Consider the following 14,987-nt stretch of genomic DNA (forward strand, 5'->3'; position numbering starts at 1 on the left):
CGTCACAATAGGTAAGAAAAATCTATCGCAACCTCCGTTTTATGCCGACTTTGGCTATTTTGTAAAAACAGGTGGTGTGCCTTTGTAAATCAACATTATAATTGGATTTTGTTTTCCCCCAGTCTTTTCCTTCAAGATGTTAGGAGGTTATTAATACCAACTTTAGCAGCCATTAGGGGAGGCATTTACTGTATGTTCACTGATATAAAAATTCAAACTGTGACATACAGTAAATCGAGTAACAATAATCTGTCTAATGTATTTATTTAAACTATTGTTCTGATATCGAAATGCCTCCAGTGTAGATAGCAGTTAACATCTGGAAGTAGGTAAGGTAGAAGAGAAGCTCTGAATCTAAATAAAAAGAAAATCATATCATGTCAATCAGTATTTGCATATCAATTTGCATATCAGTATTTTGTTATCTTCCTGTTATACCCCCTTGTTCCTGCAGGATAGCTGTAGTCTTTTTTTTTTCTGCTTGCGTTATTGATTTTTGTTCCTTGTCTTAATGGGTTGTGCACTGCAGTGAACAGGATCAGAGATTATGCTGAAAAAGCAACAGAGATGCAATCTGTCTCAGAGCAGTTGCTATAGCATTAGAAGTTGCCTACAAAATTTGCAAATACTATATGTGTGTGTGTGTGTGCAATACTGCAAATAAATCATTTAAAAGAATATGAAGCAGGTATATAAACTGTCTACTGAAAGAATTACAGTGAATTCCTATAGCCTATAGGACAGCATTAATATTCTAAACATGTAAGGAGCTATGTGAGACCTGTAGGCTTATTGTTTTTACTGCTCAAATGTTGTTAGCAACCAGCCTATAAACAGTAAAATGAACACTCACGCATGAAAACAAAAAAAGGGAAGAGAGAGAAGAGGGAGAAAAAGGACATGTAAGAATAGGCTAGAGGTTTTACTAGCCAAACTAATAGGCTAAAGTAGAATTTTGCATTTATCAATGACAATACAATACGTCTAAGAGGTTATATATGCATTGCAGAAGCATAGCAGCAGAAACAAAGCAAGTAACCATGGAGGACAAACATTATATCTCCTGAGACAACCATCATCTTTCAAAGGCCAACGACCATGTGCGGCTCAGAAAATATATTGATACTGGAAAACATAATCTTTTTGGGCTCACATGAAATTTACTAGAGGAAATGTACCTTTATCCTTATAATATTGCATTTTATTTTGTTTATACTAACAGAACTCTCAGTTTCAGTGTTTCAGTGTCTCCTACCTGTGGAGAAGAGAATAGCTGAAAATATTTACTTTCTTTATCTTTTATTTAAGATAATATACATTTGTAAAAGAATTAATTTATCCCTTTTTATATATAACAGTACATCGATCCGGCATAGCATTATGACCACTGAAGGTGATTTGAATAACACTGATTATCTCTTCATCACGACACCTGTTAGTGGGTGGGATATATTAGGCTGCAAGTGAACATTTTGTTCTCAAAGTTGATGTGTTAGAAGCAGGAAAAATGGGCAAGCGTAAGGATTTGAGTGAGTTTGACAAAGGCCAAATTGTGATGGCTAGACGACTGGGTCAGAGCATCTCCAAAACTGCAGCTCTTGTGGGGTGTTCCTGGTCTGCAGTGGTCAGTATCTATCAAAAGTGGTCCAAGGAAGGAACAGTGGTGAACCGGCGACAGGGTCATGGGCGGCCAAGACTCATTGATGCAAGTGGGGAGCGAAGGCTGGCCGTGTGGTCCGATCCAACAGACGAGCTACTGTAGCTCAAATTGCTCAAGAAGTTAATGCTGGTTCTGATAGAAAGGTGTCAGAATACACAGTGCATCACAGTTTGTTGCGTATGGGGCTGCATAGCTGCAGACCAGTCAGGGTGCCCATGCTGACCCCTGTCCACCGCCGAAAACACCAACGGTGGGCATTTGAGCATCAGGACCACGGTCTGATGAATTGTGTACATCACGTGGATGGCCGGGTGCATGTCGCTTACCTGGGGAACACATGGCACCAGGATGCATTATGGGAAGAAGGCAAGCCGGCAGAGGCAGTGTGATGTTTTGGGCAATGTTCTGCAGGGAAAACTTGGGTCCTGCCATCCATGTGGATGTTACTTTGATACGTACCACCTTCTTAAGCATTGTTGAAGACCACGTATACCCTTTCATGGAAACAGTATTCCCTGGTGGCTGTGACCTCTTTCAGCAGGATAATGCTCCTGCCACAAACCAAAAATGGTTTAGGAATGGTTCGAGGAGCACAACAATAAGTTTGAGGTGTTGACTTAAAATCCCCCAGATCTCAATCCAATCGAAAAACAAGTCAGATCCATCTCGTAACTTACAGGACTTAAAAGATCTGCTGCTAACATCTTGGTGTCAGATACCACAGCACACCTTCAGGGGTCTAGTGGAGTCCATGCCTCGACGAGTCAGGACTGTTTTGGCAGCAAAAGGGGGAACAAAACAATATTAGGATGGTGCTCATAATGTTATGCCTGATTGGTGTATATATCAGATCTTATATCAAAAATGTGAAAATGAATGGATTTCGTTACTAACGCTATAATTTAGAATCAGTAATTGACTACAATTTGTAAGTAGGCCTAATCCACTCAGCATTGTATATATATATATATATATATATATATATATATATATATATATATATATATATATATATATATATACTCTGTTGACAATGACAGAAAGTGGTATTGGTGTAACTAAATAGGGACAGATGGAAGAGTGGGTATTAAAAAGGATGGGCCATCCCCTCATTCCCTGCTGGGGCAGCTGCATCCTCCCCCTGTGTACTGCTATTCAGATTCAGGGTCATGTGATCTATACATAATGGCCGTTAATGTAGGCTTGTGTATTGGATAGTCAGTATCTAAGCAACTCCGTTATTCATCGCCTAGCAACGGCTGGAGCCTGGGAGGAGGGCATGGGGGGTTGGGTGTCTTATCCCATGGCCTATATTCCTCAACGTCTATGCTGGGTCATTTCATCCTATACATTAATGACTCAACATTTTTAAAAATATTCAAATGCTTTTTTCTTGTACTCCTATCTGAATAGGAATAGATGCTGAATAAAGACTGCTGATTTTCATAAACTGTTATTTCTCGAGTTATTATAGAGTGTGTTTTTCCTTTATATTTTTACACAAAGCCTTACAGCTTCTTATGTCACCCCAGGTTATCATGTAGCCTAATTTCATCCCAGTTTCTTATTTAATTTACTAAAGTGCAACTTGGATAAGCTATAGCTATAGCTATACAAAAGTCCCTTTCTTAAAGAATGGAAAAAGAATATGTGATAACTCACTCCACAATTTACCCCAGGCAAAGCTCTTAAAAGGGGCAGAAGGTGTCAAAGAGAACAGATGGAGAATAGGTTGATCAAGTTACACAAAGATGCTAGTACATAAAGGTTTAAGTGCACAAGGTGTTCATCTAAAATAATGTATTATTAAGTGTTTTAGAGTCATTAAAAGCATAATGGGAGGATAAGGGAGAAAAATTAAACTCACAATTTCACATTTTCTTCTTTCTAGCAACTGACTACAGCAAAGTTTCTAATATATGATAGTTGATTTGAAACAAAATCTTTGATTCCTGAACAATCATGTCTTGGATTAAAACGGTATTCAGTGTTTCAGATCTATTGGGTGAGGTTCTGGGAGGTGTTTTACTAACCCTAATCTTCATGACAACCAATAGAAATTAGTCTGGCCTTCCGAACTAGGCAGATCTCATCGCGACTGACCAATCAAATGTGAGAAACGTAGTCGCCAGGGCAACACTCATATATAAAGTGAAGTCAGTCCGTTATAACGTTATTCTTCTTACATCGACCCCTCGTTGTCGAACTGTAAGATCTCTCCGCCAAGAATCTTTTCTAACCCGGCCAAACAACACTACCAGGAACAATGGTGAGCACAATTTCATGTAGCTTACTTCATATCGCTTATTTATACAAATATCCATTTTCTTTCGAATGTTATTTACTGTATCTTATGCGTTTTGTAATATTTCGGGTATAAAATAAAATATGGGACAAAAATACACCTTTAGAGACAATTAATTATCTTCAAAAAGAGCGGTGCATTCAAAAAACTATTTGCTTTTGTCAAATATGTGTTTAAAAAAAATATTATTTATGTATTTAAATGCATGTATTTTACATAAATAATGTAGTAATTGATACATTTATAATTTAAGAAAAATAAGAGAGGTATAACGGGGATGTGATGCACGCTAAAACGAGACAACAAAGAATGGAGCCGCATTAATGATCTGGGTGTAGCCGGTGGCTCCATGCTGTCCGGTATGGTGTCATATTGAATCAAAAAACATGAGATGCAGCGCCTCCCAATGGATATGGTCATTGGTCAAGTATTTATTTATTTTATTTTTTATTTTTTTTAAATCATATGTCCTATTAGAAATATGTTTAAAAACGTTTATTCGAGGGACGAGTAGTGCGATTAAATTTAAAGAGACAGTTCACCCAAAAATGAAAATTCGTTTATCATTTACTCACCCTTAAGTTGTTCCAAGCCTGTATGAATTTATTTCTTCTGCTGAACACAAAAGAAGATATTTTGAAGAATATGGGTATCCAAACAGTTGATGGGCCCCATCTTCTGACATATCTTCTTTTGTGTTCAGCAGAAGAAAGAAATTCATACAGGCTTGGAACAACTTGAGGGTGAGTAAATGATGACAGAATTTTCATTATTGGGTGAACTATCCCTTTAATTGTTCTCAGAAATCGTATCGCGTTTCAGCGCTGTTAGTGAGGCTGTTAAATATTTATGGTGATGTAGGCAGCATCACTAATGCAGCTGATGGACATTACCCGTAAACCAGCAGTTGAGGGTGTTATGTGATCACTTCCTCTGACATGATATCTCAGTGGGATATAACTGCACAGAAACAAGATATGGCTGCATCATGTAGCCTTAGAAGTTTAGATGTGAGATGATATGAATAAACCTTGGCTTCACAAGAGAGAGATGTTTTACTTCTTTAGTTTGATTTTAAACTTTGCCCTTTCCTTCACAGCGTGAGTGCATCTCGATCCACGTTGGTCAAGCTGGAGTCCAGATTGGCAATGCCTGCTGGGAACTCTATTGTCTTGAGCATGGCATCCAGCCGGACGGGCAGATGCCCAGTGACAAGACCATTGGAGGAGGTGATGATTCCTTCAACACCTTCTTCAGTGAGACTGGAGCTGGAAAGCACGTCCCCAGGGCTGTGTTTGTAGACCTGGAGCCCACTGTCATTGGTAAGAAGATGGGTCTTCATTTTATCTGTGATATTGTGTATTTTAAAGAGCATAGTTCGCTAAACGTTTCTTCATGACCCGTCTGTCCAGATGAGGTGCGCACTGGGACATACCGTCAGCTGTTCCACCCTGAGCAGCTCATCACAGGAAAGGAAGATGCTGCCAATAACTACGCTCGTGGACACTACACTATTGGAAAAGAAATCATTGACCTGGTGCTGGACAGGATTCGCAAACTGGTATGTAGTTGTAAATAAACAAACAAACATAAAATGAATGATATATTATGTTTGGTTACTGACCAAACGGTTTCTTTTCAGGCTGACCAGTGCACAGGCCTCCAGGGTTTCCTGGTGTTCCACAGCTTTGGTGGTGGAACCGGTTCTGGCTTCACCTCTCTGCTGATGGAGCGTCTGTCTGTGGACTATGGCAAGAAGTCCAAGCTGGAGTTCTCCATCTACCCTGCTCCTCAGGTCTCCACCGCTGTGGTAGAGCCTTACAACTCCATCCTGACCACCCACACCACCCTAGAGCACTCTGATTGTGCCTTCATGGTAGACAATGAGGCCATTTATGATATCTGTCGCAGAAACCTTGACATTGAGCGTCCTACTTACACCAACCTCAATAGGCTCATTGGCCAGATTGTGTCCTCCATCACAGCCTCCCTCAGGTTTGATGGAGCCCTCAATGTCGATCTCACTGAGTTCCAGACCAACTTGGTGCCTTATCCTCGTATCCACTTCCCACTGGCTACCTATGCCCCAGTGATCTCCGCAGAGAAGGCTTACCATGAGCAACTCTCTGTGGCCGAGATCACTAATGCTTGCTTCGAGCCAGCCAACCAGATGGTGAAATGTGACCCACGTCACGGCAAGTACATGGCTTGCTGCCTGCTGTACCGTGGTGATGTGGTGCCCAAAGATGTGAACGCTGCAATCGCCACCATCAAGACCAAGCGCACCATCCAGTTTGTGGACTGGTGTCCCACTGGTTTCAAGGTTGGCATCAACTACCAGCCTCCCACTGTGGTTCCAGGTGGTGATCTGGCTAAAGTGCAGAGGGCCGTGTGCATGCTGAGCAACACCACAGCTATTGCTGAGGCCTGGGCTCGTCTCGATCATAAGTTCGATCTGATGTACGCCAAGCGTGCCTTTGTGCACTGGTATGTGGGTGAGGGTATGGAGGAGGGCGAGTTCTCAGAGGCCAGAGAGGACATGGCTGCCCTGGAGAAAGATTACGAGGAGGTTGGTGTCGACTCCATCGAGGGTGAGGGAGAAGAGGAGGGCGAGGAGTATTAAATGGCAGAAAGAAGTGTGGCATCTAGGAATCATGAAATGGAAAAATTCAAGCAGTGAAAATTAAACCTCAAAACCAATGAAAATGATGTTGTTACAGTTCTTTTGGACATCTGAAATAAACCTCCTTTCAAACTAATTAAGGGGTGTCTTGTGTTAAATTGTTGTGTATATTTATATGAATAATGTATAGCAGATATAGCAACAGAAGTGTTTTAAAGATCAACAATCAAACGGGTGAGGTATAATTATAATTAAAATGTATTAAAAGTACTTGCTAAAGTTCAACCATTTTTCAACATGACATTAAATATACCAATTTGTTGTGCTCAAATACTGAGGAAAATGTTACTAGTGTCTTCAGAAACTATACATACATGCATTAGATGGAATACATTGGGGCCCATGAATGAGACAGAAAACACAAGTACAATTACAAATTGTTTCTTTTAACTTAACAAAAAGTAACATGAACACAACATGGAGAGCAGCATTAGCCTAAACAACATTCTGAGCATTGCTGTAGTATATGACCATCATGGTAACTCTTTACAATAAGCTAATTTGTTGACATTAATGTATTAACTAATATGAACTAACCATGAGCAATACATTTGTTACTGTATTTGTTAATCTTTGTTAACGTTAGTTAATAAAAATACAGCAGTTAATTGTTTGTTCATGTTCACAGTGCATTAACTAATGTTAACAATACAACTCTTGATTTTAATAATGTATTAGTAAATGTTGAAATTAACATTAATAAATGCTGTAGAAGTGCAGTTAATTATTAGTTCATGTTAACTAATGTTATGAACCTTATTGTAAAGTGTTACCACAATCATTTTAATGAAAGTCTTTCGTGACTATTATGACTATTTTTATTCTTTATGTTTCGGTTTTAAAACAGATCAGACCTTTTCTCTGCAGCAACATTTCCATGAGAACAATTCAGTCTGTGTAACTGTGTGGGCAGTGCAGATATAATATTACAGTTCATGCAAATGTATGATTCCTAAGAAACCATTGAGTGGTATTCTGAAGAATACATATAATTATCATAAAAATAATAATAATAAAAAAAAAACTGGGTGTATTTTACTCATGAAAATTAAAATCATAATCTGAATTACTTTCCTCATGCCAAGTCTCTGAATAATTATATAAATGCTGCATTTAGGTAATTATGTAAGCAAAGAATAATCAATGCACACACTGTCAAAGACTTGCTTAACTGGTAGGCTAATGAAAAATACATACAAAATACAATAGTCACCTATGCCCATAATGATGTACAGTGCAACACACCCTATTTTAAACAAAACATCAAAGACAAAGAAAAATGTTAATTGTCTTTAATTACATTAAAAGGTCACTTTTATGACCAATATTCATTATTACTCAAGTTCGTCCCGCCTCGTACAGATTTTCTAAAACAAACGTTATTGTTCAAAGGTTAGAATCAGCCAATGGGGTGTCACTGATTCTCAGCCGAACCAATGGGAATGTGTCAGGAAGCGAAACGTCAGCTCGCGCGCGCTCCGCCTAGACAGAAAAGTATAAATATTCCCACCCCGCATTTTTTCAGGCACTTCATTCTCTCACCAGACTCATTATAGTCAATCTGTGAGAGCGTTAATTACAGAAAAACTACGGTTTTCTACCTCCTCATATTTTAAGCGAAAAATTCAGTTTTGAAAATGGTGAGTATAAAACCTTTGTGTAATTTATAAAAGAGTTATTGTTATTTATGGTTAAGATTGGATGTTTTTAAGTTATCTGTGGTAACGGTTCTTTGACAATGCATTTAAAATGAGGGATTATTATTTTAATATTTAGGTGATAAACTTTGGTTCTGATTTTTTTTTAAAAGCATCAAACAGAACTTAGGAAATTATATTTGTCTCATTTGGGTAGGTATTTGGACTCGCGGTTAATTTTTTTATTTTATTATTATTATTATTATTATTATTATTATTTATTTATTTTTTACTTTTTCTGTTTTTGGACACGTTTTACTGATTGAATGTCAAGGAAAGTAATAAAAATGTATCATTGATAGAAACTTGAAGTCCATAAAGCTTGGTGTAATTTGGCTCACAGTTCATTTTTAAGAAGTGCCGTTTTCTACCTTGATCGAAAACGACGGATATAAAAACGCAAATCTCATTATCAAGGCCGATGTAAAGAGGATTTACTGACGTGTGCAGTGAAACATTTCCTTTTGTTCTGATGATTCTGCACAGTCACTCACTTCTCTAAAGCAGTGTGCTACCGGCACAGGAAGTGAGTCAGGAGGACCACGTGCTTTCTGGTGAAACTGGATGAATTCCAGTGCTCTTGTGTCAAGAAGTTTAAGCCTTAATAAGTTCCTCATGTTTATGCTTAGTGGCCATGTGGTTCATGAGCATGACCAGCCTAAATCAGAGAGGTGTTTTACCCAATTCAGATTTGTCTGAATTAAAATTGTGTACAGTATACTAGGCTTAAATGCCCTTCTATTATTATGCTTTAAAGTGTTCAATGAAACTCTTAAAATATGTTTTTGTAGTTCTATTATACTTCAAAATTTGATGATGTACTTTTAAAGGAATGCAGGCTACTCTATAATAAAACAAAGCCAGCCCACCCTTCTTTGAAACAAGGGCTGATCTGTTTCATCAGCTGTTTGTGTGTTCAGGGTTTTGTGCTACTATAGCAGTTTCTGATCCGCAGCGAAGGCATTTTCTATCAGTGGTTCTTCAATGCAATACTTAAAAAGAATTAGTTTGGTTACACAAAGATTCCATTCATGTATATGTTAACTCGTGCATCAAAGAGCCTTTTGATTGTTTCACGAAATAGTAAAAGTGGTTTTAATTTGTGAAAATGTGCAACTGAATGGTTACTTGTAAGTGGGTCAGTGACAAATATGGTGCGGCAAGATGAGAAATTAAAAAATCTTTTAAAAACCTGTTTTAAAAGCATGCATCAGATACGTTAAAATGTATATATTGTGTCTAAGTTGATTTTATGTTGATAAAAATGACATTTGCACAATTTTTTACTAAAGTTAAGAATGAATGTACCTAAAAATGTCAAATGGTGTAACCGCCAAAGAATGAGAAATATTAAATATGTTATCCACCTAGATGGCACGTAAGCTCACTTATAGAAATATATACTTCAATTTAAAATATCAAATGAAAAATTATTTTATTAGAGTTATCTCTAAATGTAAATTTTAACGTGTTTTTGCAATATTTGGTGGGACACATGCTGAAAACACATTTGTTTTCTAAATAATCTTTGACAAATTATTTTAAAATTGTTTAAAATCATGTTATTACACTAAACTAGATGATAACATTTTATTCCACATTAATTTTTCTGTAAATAATTATATTTTTTATGAAAAATACTGGTTACGCCAATTGACACAAACCAGTTACACCACCTGACCATGTTACTTCTACAGCCAAAGGCCATTGTTTGTTGAACAAATTGACACTGAAAATCAAGCATGACAGTCAGCAAGTTAAGTTAAGTGGTTTCAGTGATGAAAAAAACATCTGACAAAAAGAAATAATCACAGTAATGAACAGTGAAATCATGTCTCATATATTTTCCAGTTAAAGGGTTAGTTCACCCAAAAATGAAATTTCTGTCATTAATTACTCACCCTCTTGTCATTTCACACCCATAAGACCTTCGTTCATCTTCAGAACACAAATTAAGATAATTTTATCTCCCATAGAAAGCAATGAAATTACCCCTTTCAAGGTCCAGAAAGGTACTAAAGACATTGTTAAAACAGTCGACGTGACTGCAAAGGATCAACCTTAATCTTAATGGTTCAACCTTATTATGAAGAGACAAGAATACATTTTTTGTGCAAAAACAAAACAAAAATAGCATCTTTATTAAACTATTTTGTCTCTTCCCTGTCATTCTCCTATGCTGTTGACATGGTAAACACAGTGCAGAAACTCCAGGTTTTACATCAGAACACCAGCTCATTATTGGCCGGGTCCTGCGTCAGTCTCACACGCATGCGCTGTGCTGATCACGTGATCAGCTTTGGCCAATACTGAGCTGGCATTCAGACATAAAGAAGGAAGGCTTCACTGTGTTACTGTGTCACCTGCGTGAGGATAATGACAGGAAGAGAAGAGATTGTTGAATAAAGTCATAATTTTCATTTTGTTTTTGCGCACAAAAAGTATTCTCATCTCTTCATAACATTAAGGTTGAAACACTGCAGTCACGTTGACTGTTTTAACAATGGCTCTACAACCTTTCTGGACCTTGAATGTGGTAATTTTGTTGCTTTCTATGGGAGATTAAAAAAAAAGCTTTCAGATTTCATCAAAAAAACCTTAATTTGTGTTCTGAAGATGAACAAAGGTCTTACATGTGTGGAATGACATGAGATTGAGTAATAAATTACAGAAATTTCATTTTTGGGTGAACTAACCCTTTAAGGAACAATATCTGATAACAAGAAATCATCAAAGTGATGATTTCTTAAAAAAAATATATCTGATAGCAGGATCAGAATTCACTGGTGCTCTGTGATGAGCCACTGTTTCCTTGCTTGAAACTATATCAATTTATCGATTGGGGCAAGAGGGGCTCTGTTATGTCGTTTTAATTATAAAATCTTAGAAATTTAATGAATTGTTTTTTATAGATGTAAATTGTAGTCTTTGGTTAAATGCACAATATGTAAGACTTTTGGATTCAAATATCAAAAAACCACTTGGACAATTTTATATATTTTGTTGACTTGTGTACTTATATTATGCCAGATGTTTCCAAGAATGTTTAAACCTAGAGAAATAATAACCAGGACACGAGCCATGTCCGTGCGTCGCCTATCAATGACATGATACCCGCGTTAATCTCGGTTTCCGGTTTTATTTTGTCGAAACCACAGAAACACCAAAGACGCTTTAATATATTATGTGTTTTATTAGACAGATGAGCAACTGTTTGGATACATTTGTCGACAGAAATCTAATCATATTATATAGCTAAACACGTTTAGTCTTATTGTTTAAATCTTGTTTTCTTGATTTACTGTGAGTACCATGTTTTACCAAGCCTAATATGGATCTAGTTGACTGCAGTGTGCAACAAGTGTCTCATAGCAGCTGCCGAGCAAATGCACAGAGTAGCATTATAACAAATTTGAACACACAAATGTGTGTAATATTTTAAAACAGAGCTGCTTTACATCACATACGCTTGACCTGAAGAAGCAGAAGCAGCGACTGCGACATAATAAAAGCTGCTCTAGATACGTTTGACGCACTTGTCTTTCATTAGCAATCACTCCATGATTTTATATTGCTTACATTTTTAAGTGAATGGAATAGAAATATTGAAGCTAAACATTTCAATGTTAAACATTAATGTTCTAAACATTAATGTTGTGCAACATAATTATATATTATTTTACTGAATTACAGAGCTTTAATAATAAAGTTGTGGATAAAGCACCACTTTCTCAAAAAAATAAAACATTGAACATTTGAAAATAGTTCCAAATAGTAGTTTAGTTTATATTACATCTTTAATCAGCAATATAAACTAGTGATTTTGACTAAATTTGCCCCTAACAGAAAGGCTTGTAATAGAAGTCAAATGGTGTAACCGGTTACACCATTTGACATTTCAATTTAAAACCAAATTTGACAGGTATTATCATGGACACCTATGTAAGCACATGGCCTTGGTGGAAATATTTCAAATGTAATTTTTAAAGTCAATACACATTTTTATAATAATGATGAATTATCAATGTATTCATGGGGTCATACCATTTGACATGTATACCTAAGAATACCTAACCATACCCTAAAAATGTCAAAATATCTCATATTTTAAAGACAGTTACTAACCTTTGCATGCAGCATTTAGTGTCACCAGGGGTCCCTCTTTGTGATATAATTTCCTGTCACATGGTTTTCTTGCACAATATTAACAAAATGGCTCCTTGAATGGTGGTTACACCACCTTGACACTTCAGGAATTTGACTTGACTCCTATGATTCCCCAAATTATTTATAATATTCAGAACAATGGTGTTAAATTTATTTTTATTTACTATTAAATTGTTCTAATGTAAGATTATGCCAAACTAGATTATATGGTGTTTTATTGAGAATTTCACCTTTTTTAAACAAGATCAATTATTTGGTACCAAGTTTTTACAGTTACACCACAATGACATTTTTGCAATCAATCCCAAAATATTCTCTCAAAATTGATTAAAACCAGAAATTTTAGACTTGGTCCTCCAAAAAGAGAAATGTAAGTAATTTGTTAATTTATTTTGCAATTTTTACCCTTTTAAATTTAACTAAAACTATAAGGACACAAAAAAATGAGCGTCACGTCATTGACCCAATTACAGAATGTTGACTTAAGGTGTGTAATGTCTATAAATCTTTCTATAAATCATTCTCTCCTCTCTGCACAGCGTGAGTGCATCTCTGTCCACGTTGGTCAAGCTGGAGTCCAGATTGGCAATGCCTGCTGGGAACTCTATTGTCTTGAGCATGGCATCCAGCCGGACGGGCAGATGCCCAGTGACAAGACCGTCGGAAGAGGAGATGATTCCTTCAACACCTTCTTCAGTGAGACTGGAGCTGGAAAGCATGTCCCCAGGGCTGTGTTTGTAGACCTGGAGCCCACTGTCATTGGTATGAAGAGGATGTATTTATTTGTTATAATATTCTCTAACATTATGTTTAGTTCGCTAAACATTTACTCATGACCTGTCTGTCCAGATGAGGTGCGCACTGGGACATACCGTCAGCTGTTCCACCCTGAGCAGCTCATCACAGGAAAGGAAGATGCTGCCAATAACTACGCTCGTGGACACTACACTATTGGCAAAGAGCTCATTGATCTTGTTTTGGACAGAATTCGCAAACTGGTGAGTCGTTAATTAAATTACAACGCCTTTGAAGTTAATTGGTGTTAAATTATGCTTAATTAAAATAATACTTAATTGTCTTTTTAACATGAATCATGTCTTTCAGGCTGACCAGTGCACAGGCCTCCAGGGTTTCCTGGTGTTCCACAGCTTTGGTGGTGGAACTGGTTCTGGCTTCACCTCTCTGTTGATGGAGCGTCTGTCTGTGGACTATGGCAAGAAGTCCAAGTTGGAGTTCTCCATCTACCCTGCTCCTCAGGTCTCCACCGCTGTGGTAGAGCCTTACAACTCCATCCTGACCACCCACACCACCCTAGAGCACTCTGACTGTGCCTTCATGGTAGACAATGAGGCCATTTATGATATCTGCCGTAGGAACCTCGACATTGAGCGTCCTTCTTACACCAACCTCAACAGGTTGATTAGTCAGATTGTGTCCTCCATCACAGCCTCCCTCAGGTTTGATGGAGCCCTCAATGTCGATCTCACTGAGTTCCAGACCAACTTGGTGCCTTATCCTCGTATCCACTTCCCACTGGCTACCTATGCCCCAGTGATCTCTGCAGAGAAGGCTTACCATGAGCAGCTTTCTGTGTCTGAGATCACTAATGCTTGCTTCGAGCCAGCCAATCAGATGGTGAAATGCGACCCACGTCACGGCAAGTACATGGCTTGCTGCCTGCTGTACCGTGGTGATGTTGTACCCAAAGATGTGAACGCTGCAATCGCCACCATCAAGACCAAGCGCACCATCCAGTTTGTGGACTGGTGTCCCACTGGTTTCAAGGTTGGCATCAACTACCAGCCTCCCACTGTGGTTCCAGGTGGTGATCTGGCTAAAGTGCAGAGGGCCGTGTGCATGCTGAGCAACACCACAGCTATTGCTGAGGCCTGGGCTCGTCTCGATCATAAGTTTGATCTGATGTATGCCAAGCGTGCCTTTGTGCACTGGTATGTGGGTGAGGGTATGGAGGAGGGCGAGTTCTCAGAGGCCAGAGAGGACATGGCTGCCCTGGAGAAAGATTACGAGGAGGTTGGAGCTGAGAGTGTGGAGGGAGAAGATGAGGGAGAAGAATATTAGAAATGCTTTTCGCTTCCACTGCCTGTCCTGTTTCTTGTCCATTGTCATTTCTGTGTTCTTTTTCCTCACTTTCCAGCTGTCAACTGGCTAAAAGGTCAATCTTACATCTTATGCTCTAGAAAGAAATAAAAGGTTGTAATGATTATATGTTCTCCTGTTTTTATTCCTGTGTGATGACCCTATACTTTATCCCCATCTTGGCATTGTTTTTTGTCAAGCTGTTTTTATCATATAGTACAGGGGTGGTGAACTCTGGTCCTGGAGAGCCACAGTCTGGCATAGCTCAGCTCCAACCCTAATTTAAAAACTCACCTGTCTGTAGCTTTCTACCCTGCGTTCCATTCAGAAGGGGTCACCCTCTGGAGTGAGAGCTTCGAAGGGATGAAGGGTGTAGGG

At 38.1% G+C, this 14,987-nt stretch overlaps 1 protein-coding gene across 3 annotated transcripts; it reads left to right on the forward strand.

The window, feature by feature from the left end:
- The first annotated feature begins 3,782 nt into the window (after positions 1–3,782).
- LOC125259548 (tubulin alpha-1A chain) lies at positions 3,783–14,736 on the forward strand. Of its 3 annotated transcripts, XM_048177223.1 has the most exons (5): positions 3,783–3,929; positions 5,065–5,287; positions 5,378–5,526; positions 5,608–6,534; positions 14,544–14,736. In XM_048177223.1, exons 1-5 carry the CDS (start codon positions 3,927–3,929, stop codon positions 14,589–14,591), a joined length of 1,350 nt encoding a protein of 449 aa, XP_048033180.1. In that variant the 5' UTR covers positions 3,783–3,926; the 3' UTR covers positions 14,592–14,736. The 3 variants fall into 3 exon arrangements, with proteins under 3 accessions (XP_048033180.1, XP_048033178.1, XP_048033179.1); XM_048177221.1 differs by lacking the exon at positions 14,544–14,736 and having other exon boundaries at positions 5,608–6,724; XM_048177222.1 differs by lacking the exons at positions 3,783–3,929; positions 5,065–5,287; positions 5,378–5,526; positions 5,608–6,534 and adding exons at positions 8,139–8,288; positions 13,052–13,274; positions 13,362–13,510 and having other exon boundaries at positions 13,617–14,736.
- Positions 14,737–14,987: the final 251 nt, after the last annotated feature.

The sequence above is a fragment of the Megalobrama amblycephala genome, linkage group LG24 (assembly GCF_018812025.1).
Source record: "Megalobrama amblycephala isolate DHTTF-2021 linkage group LG24, ASM1881202v1, whole genome shotgun sequence".
NCBI lineage: Eukaryota > Metazoa > Chordata > Actinopteri > Cypriniformes > Xenocyprididae > Megalobrama > Megalobrama amblycephala.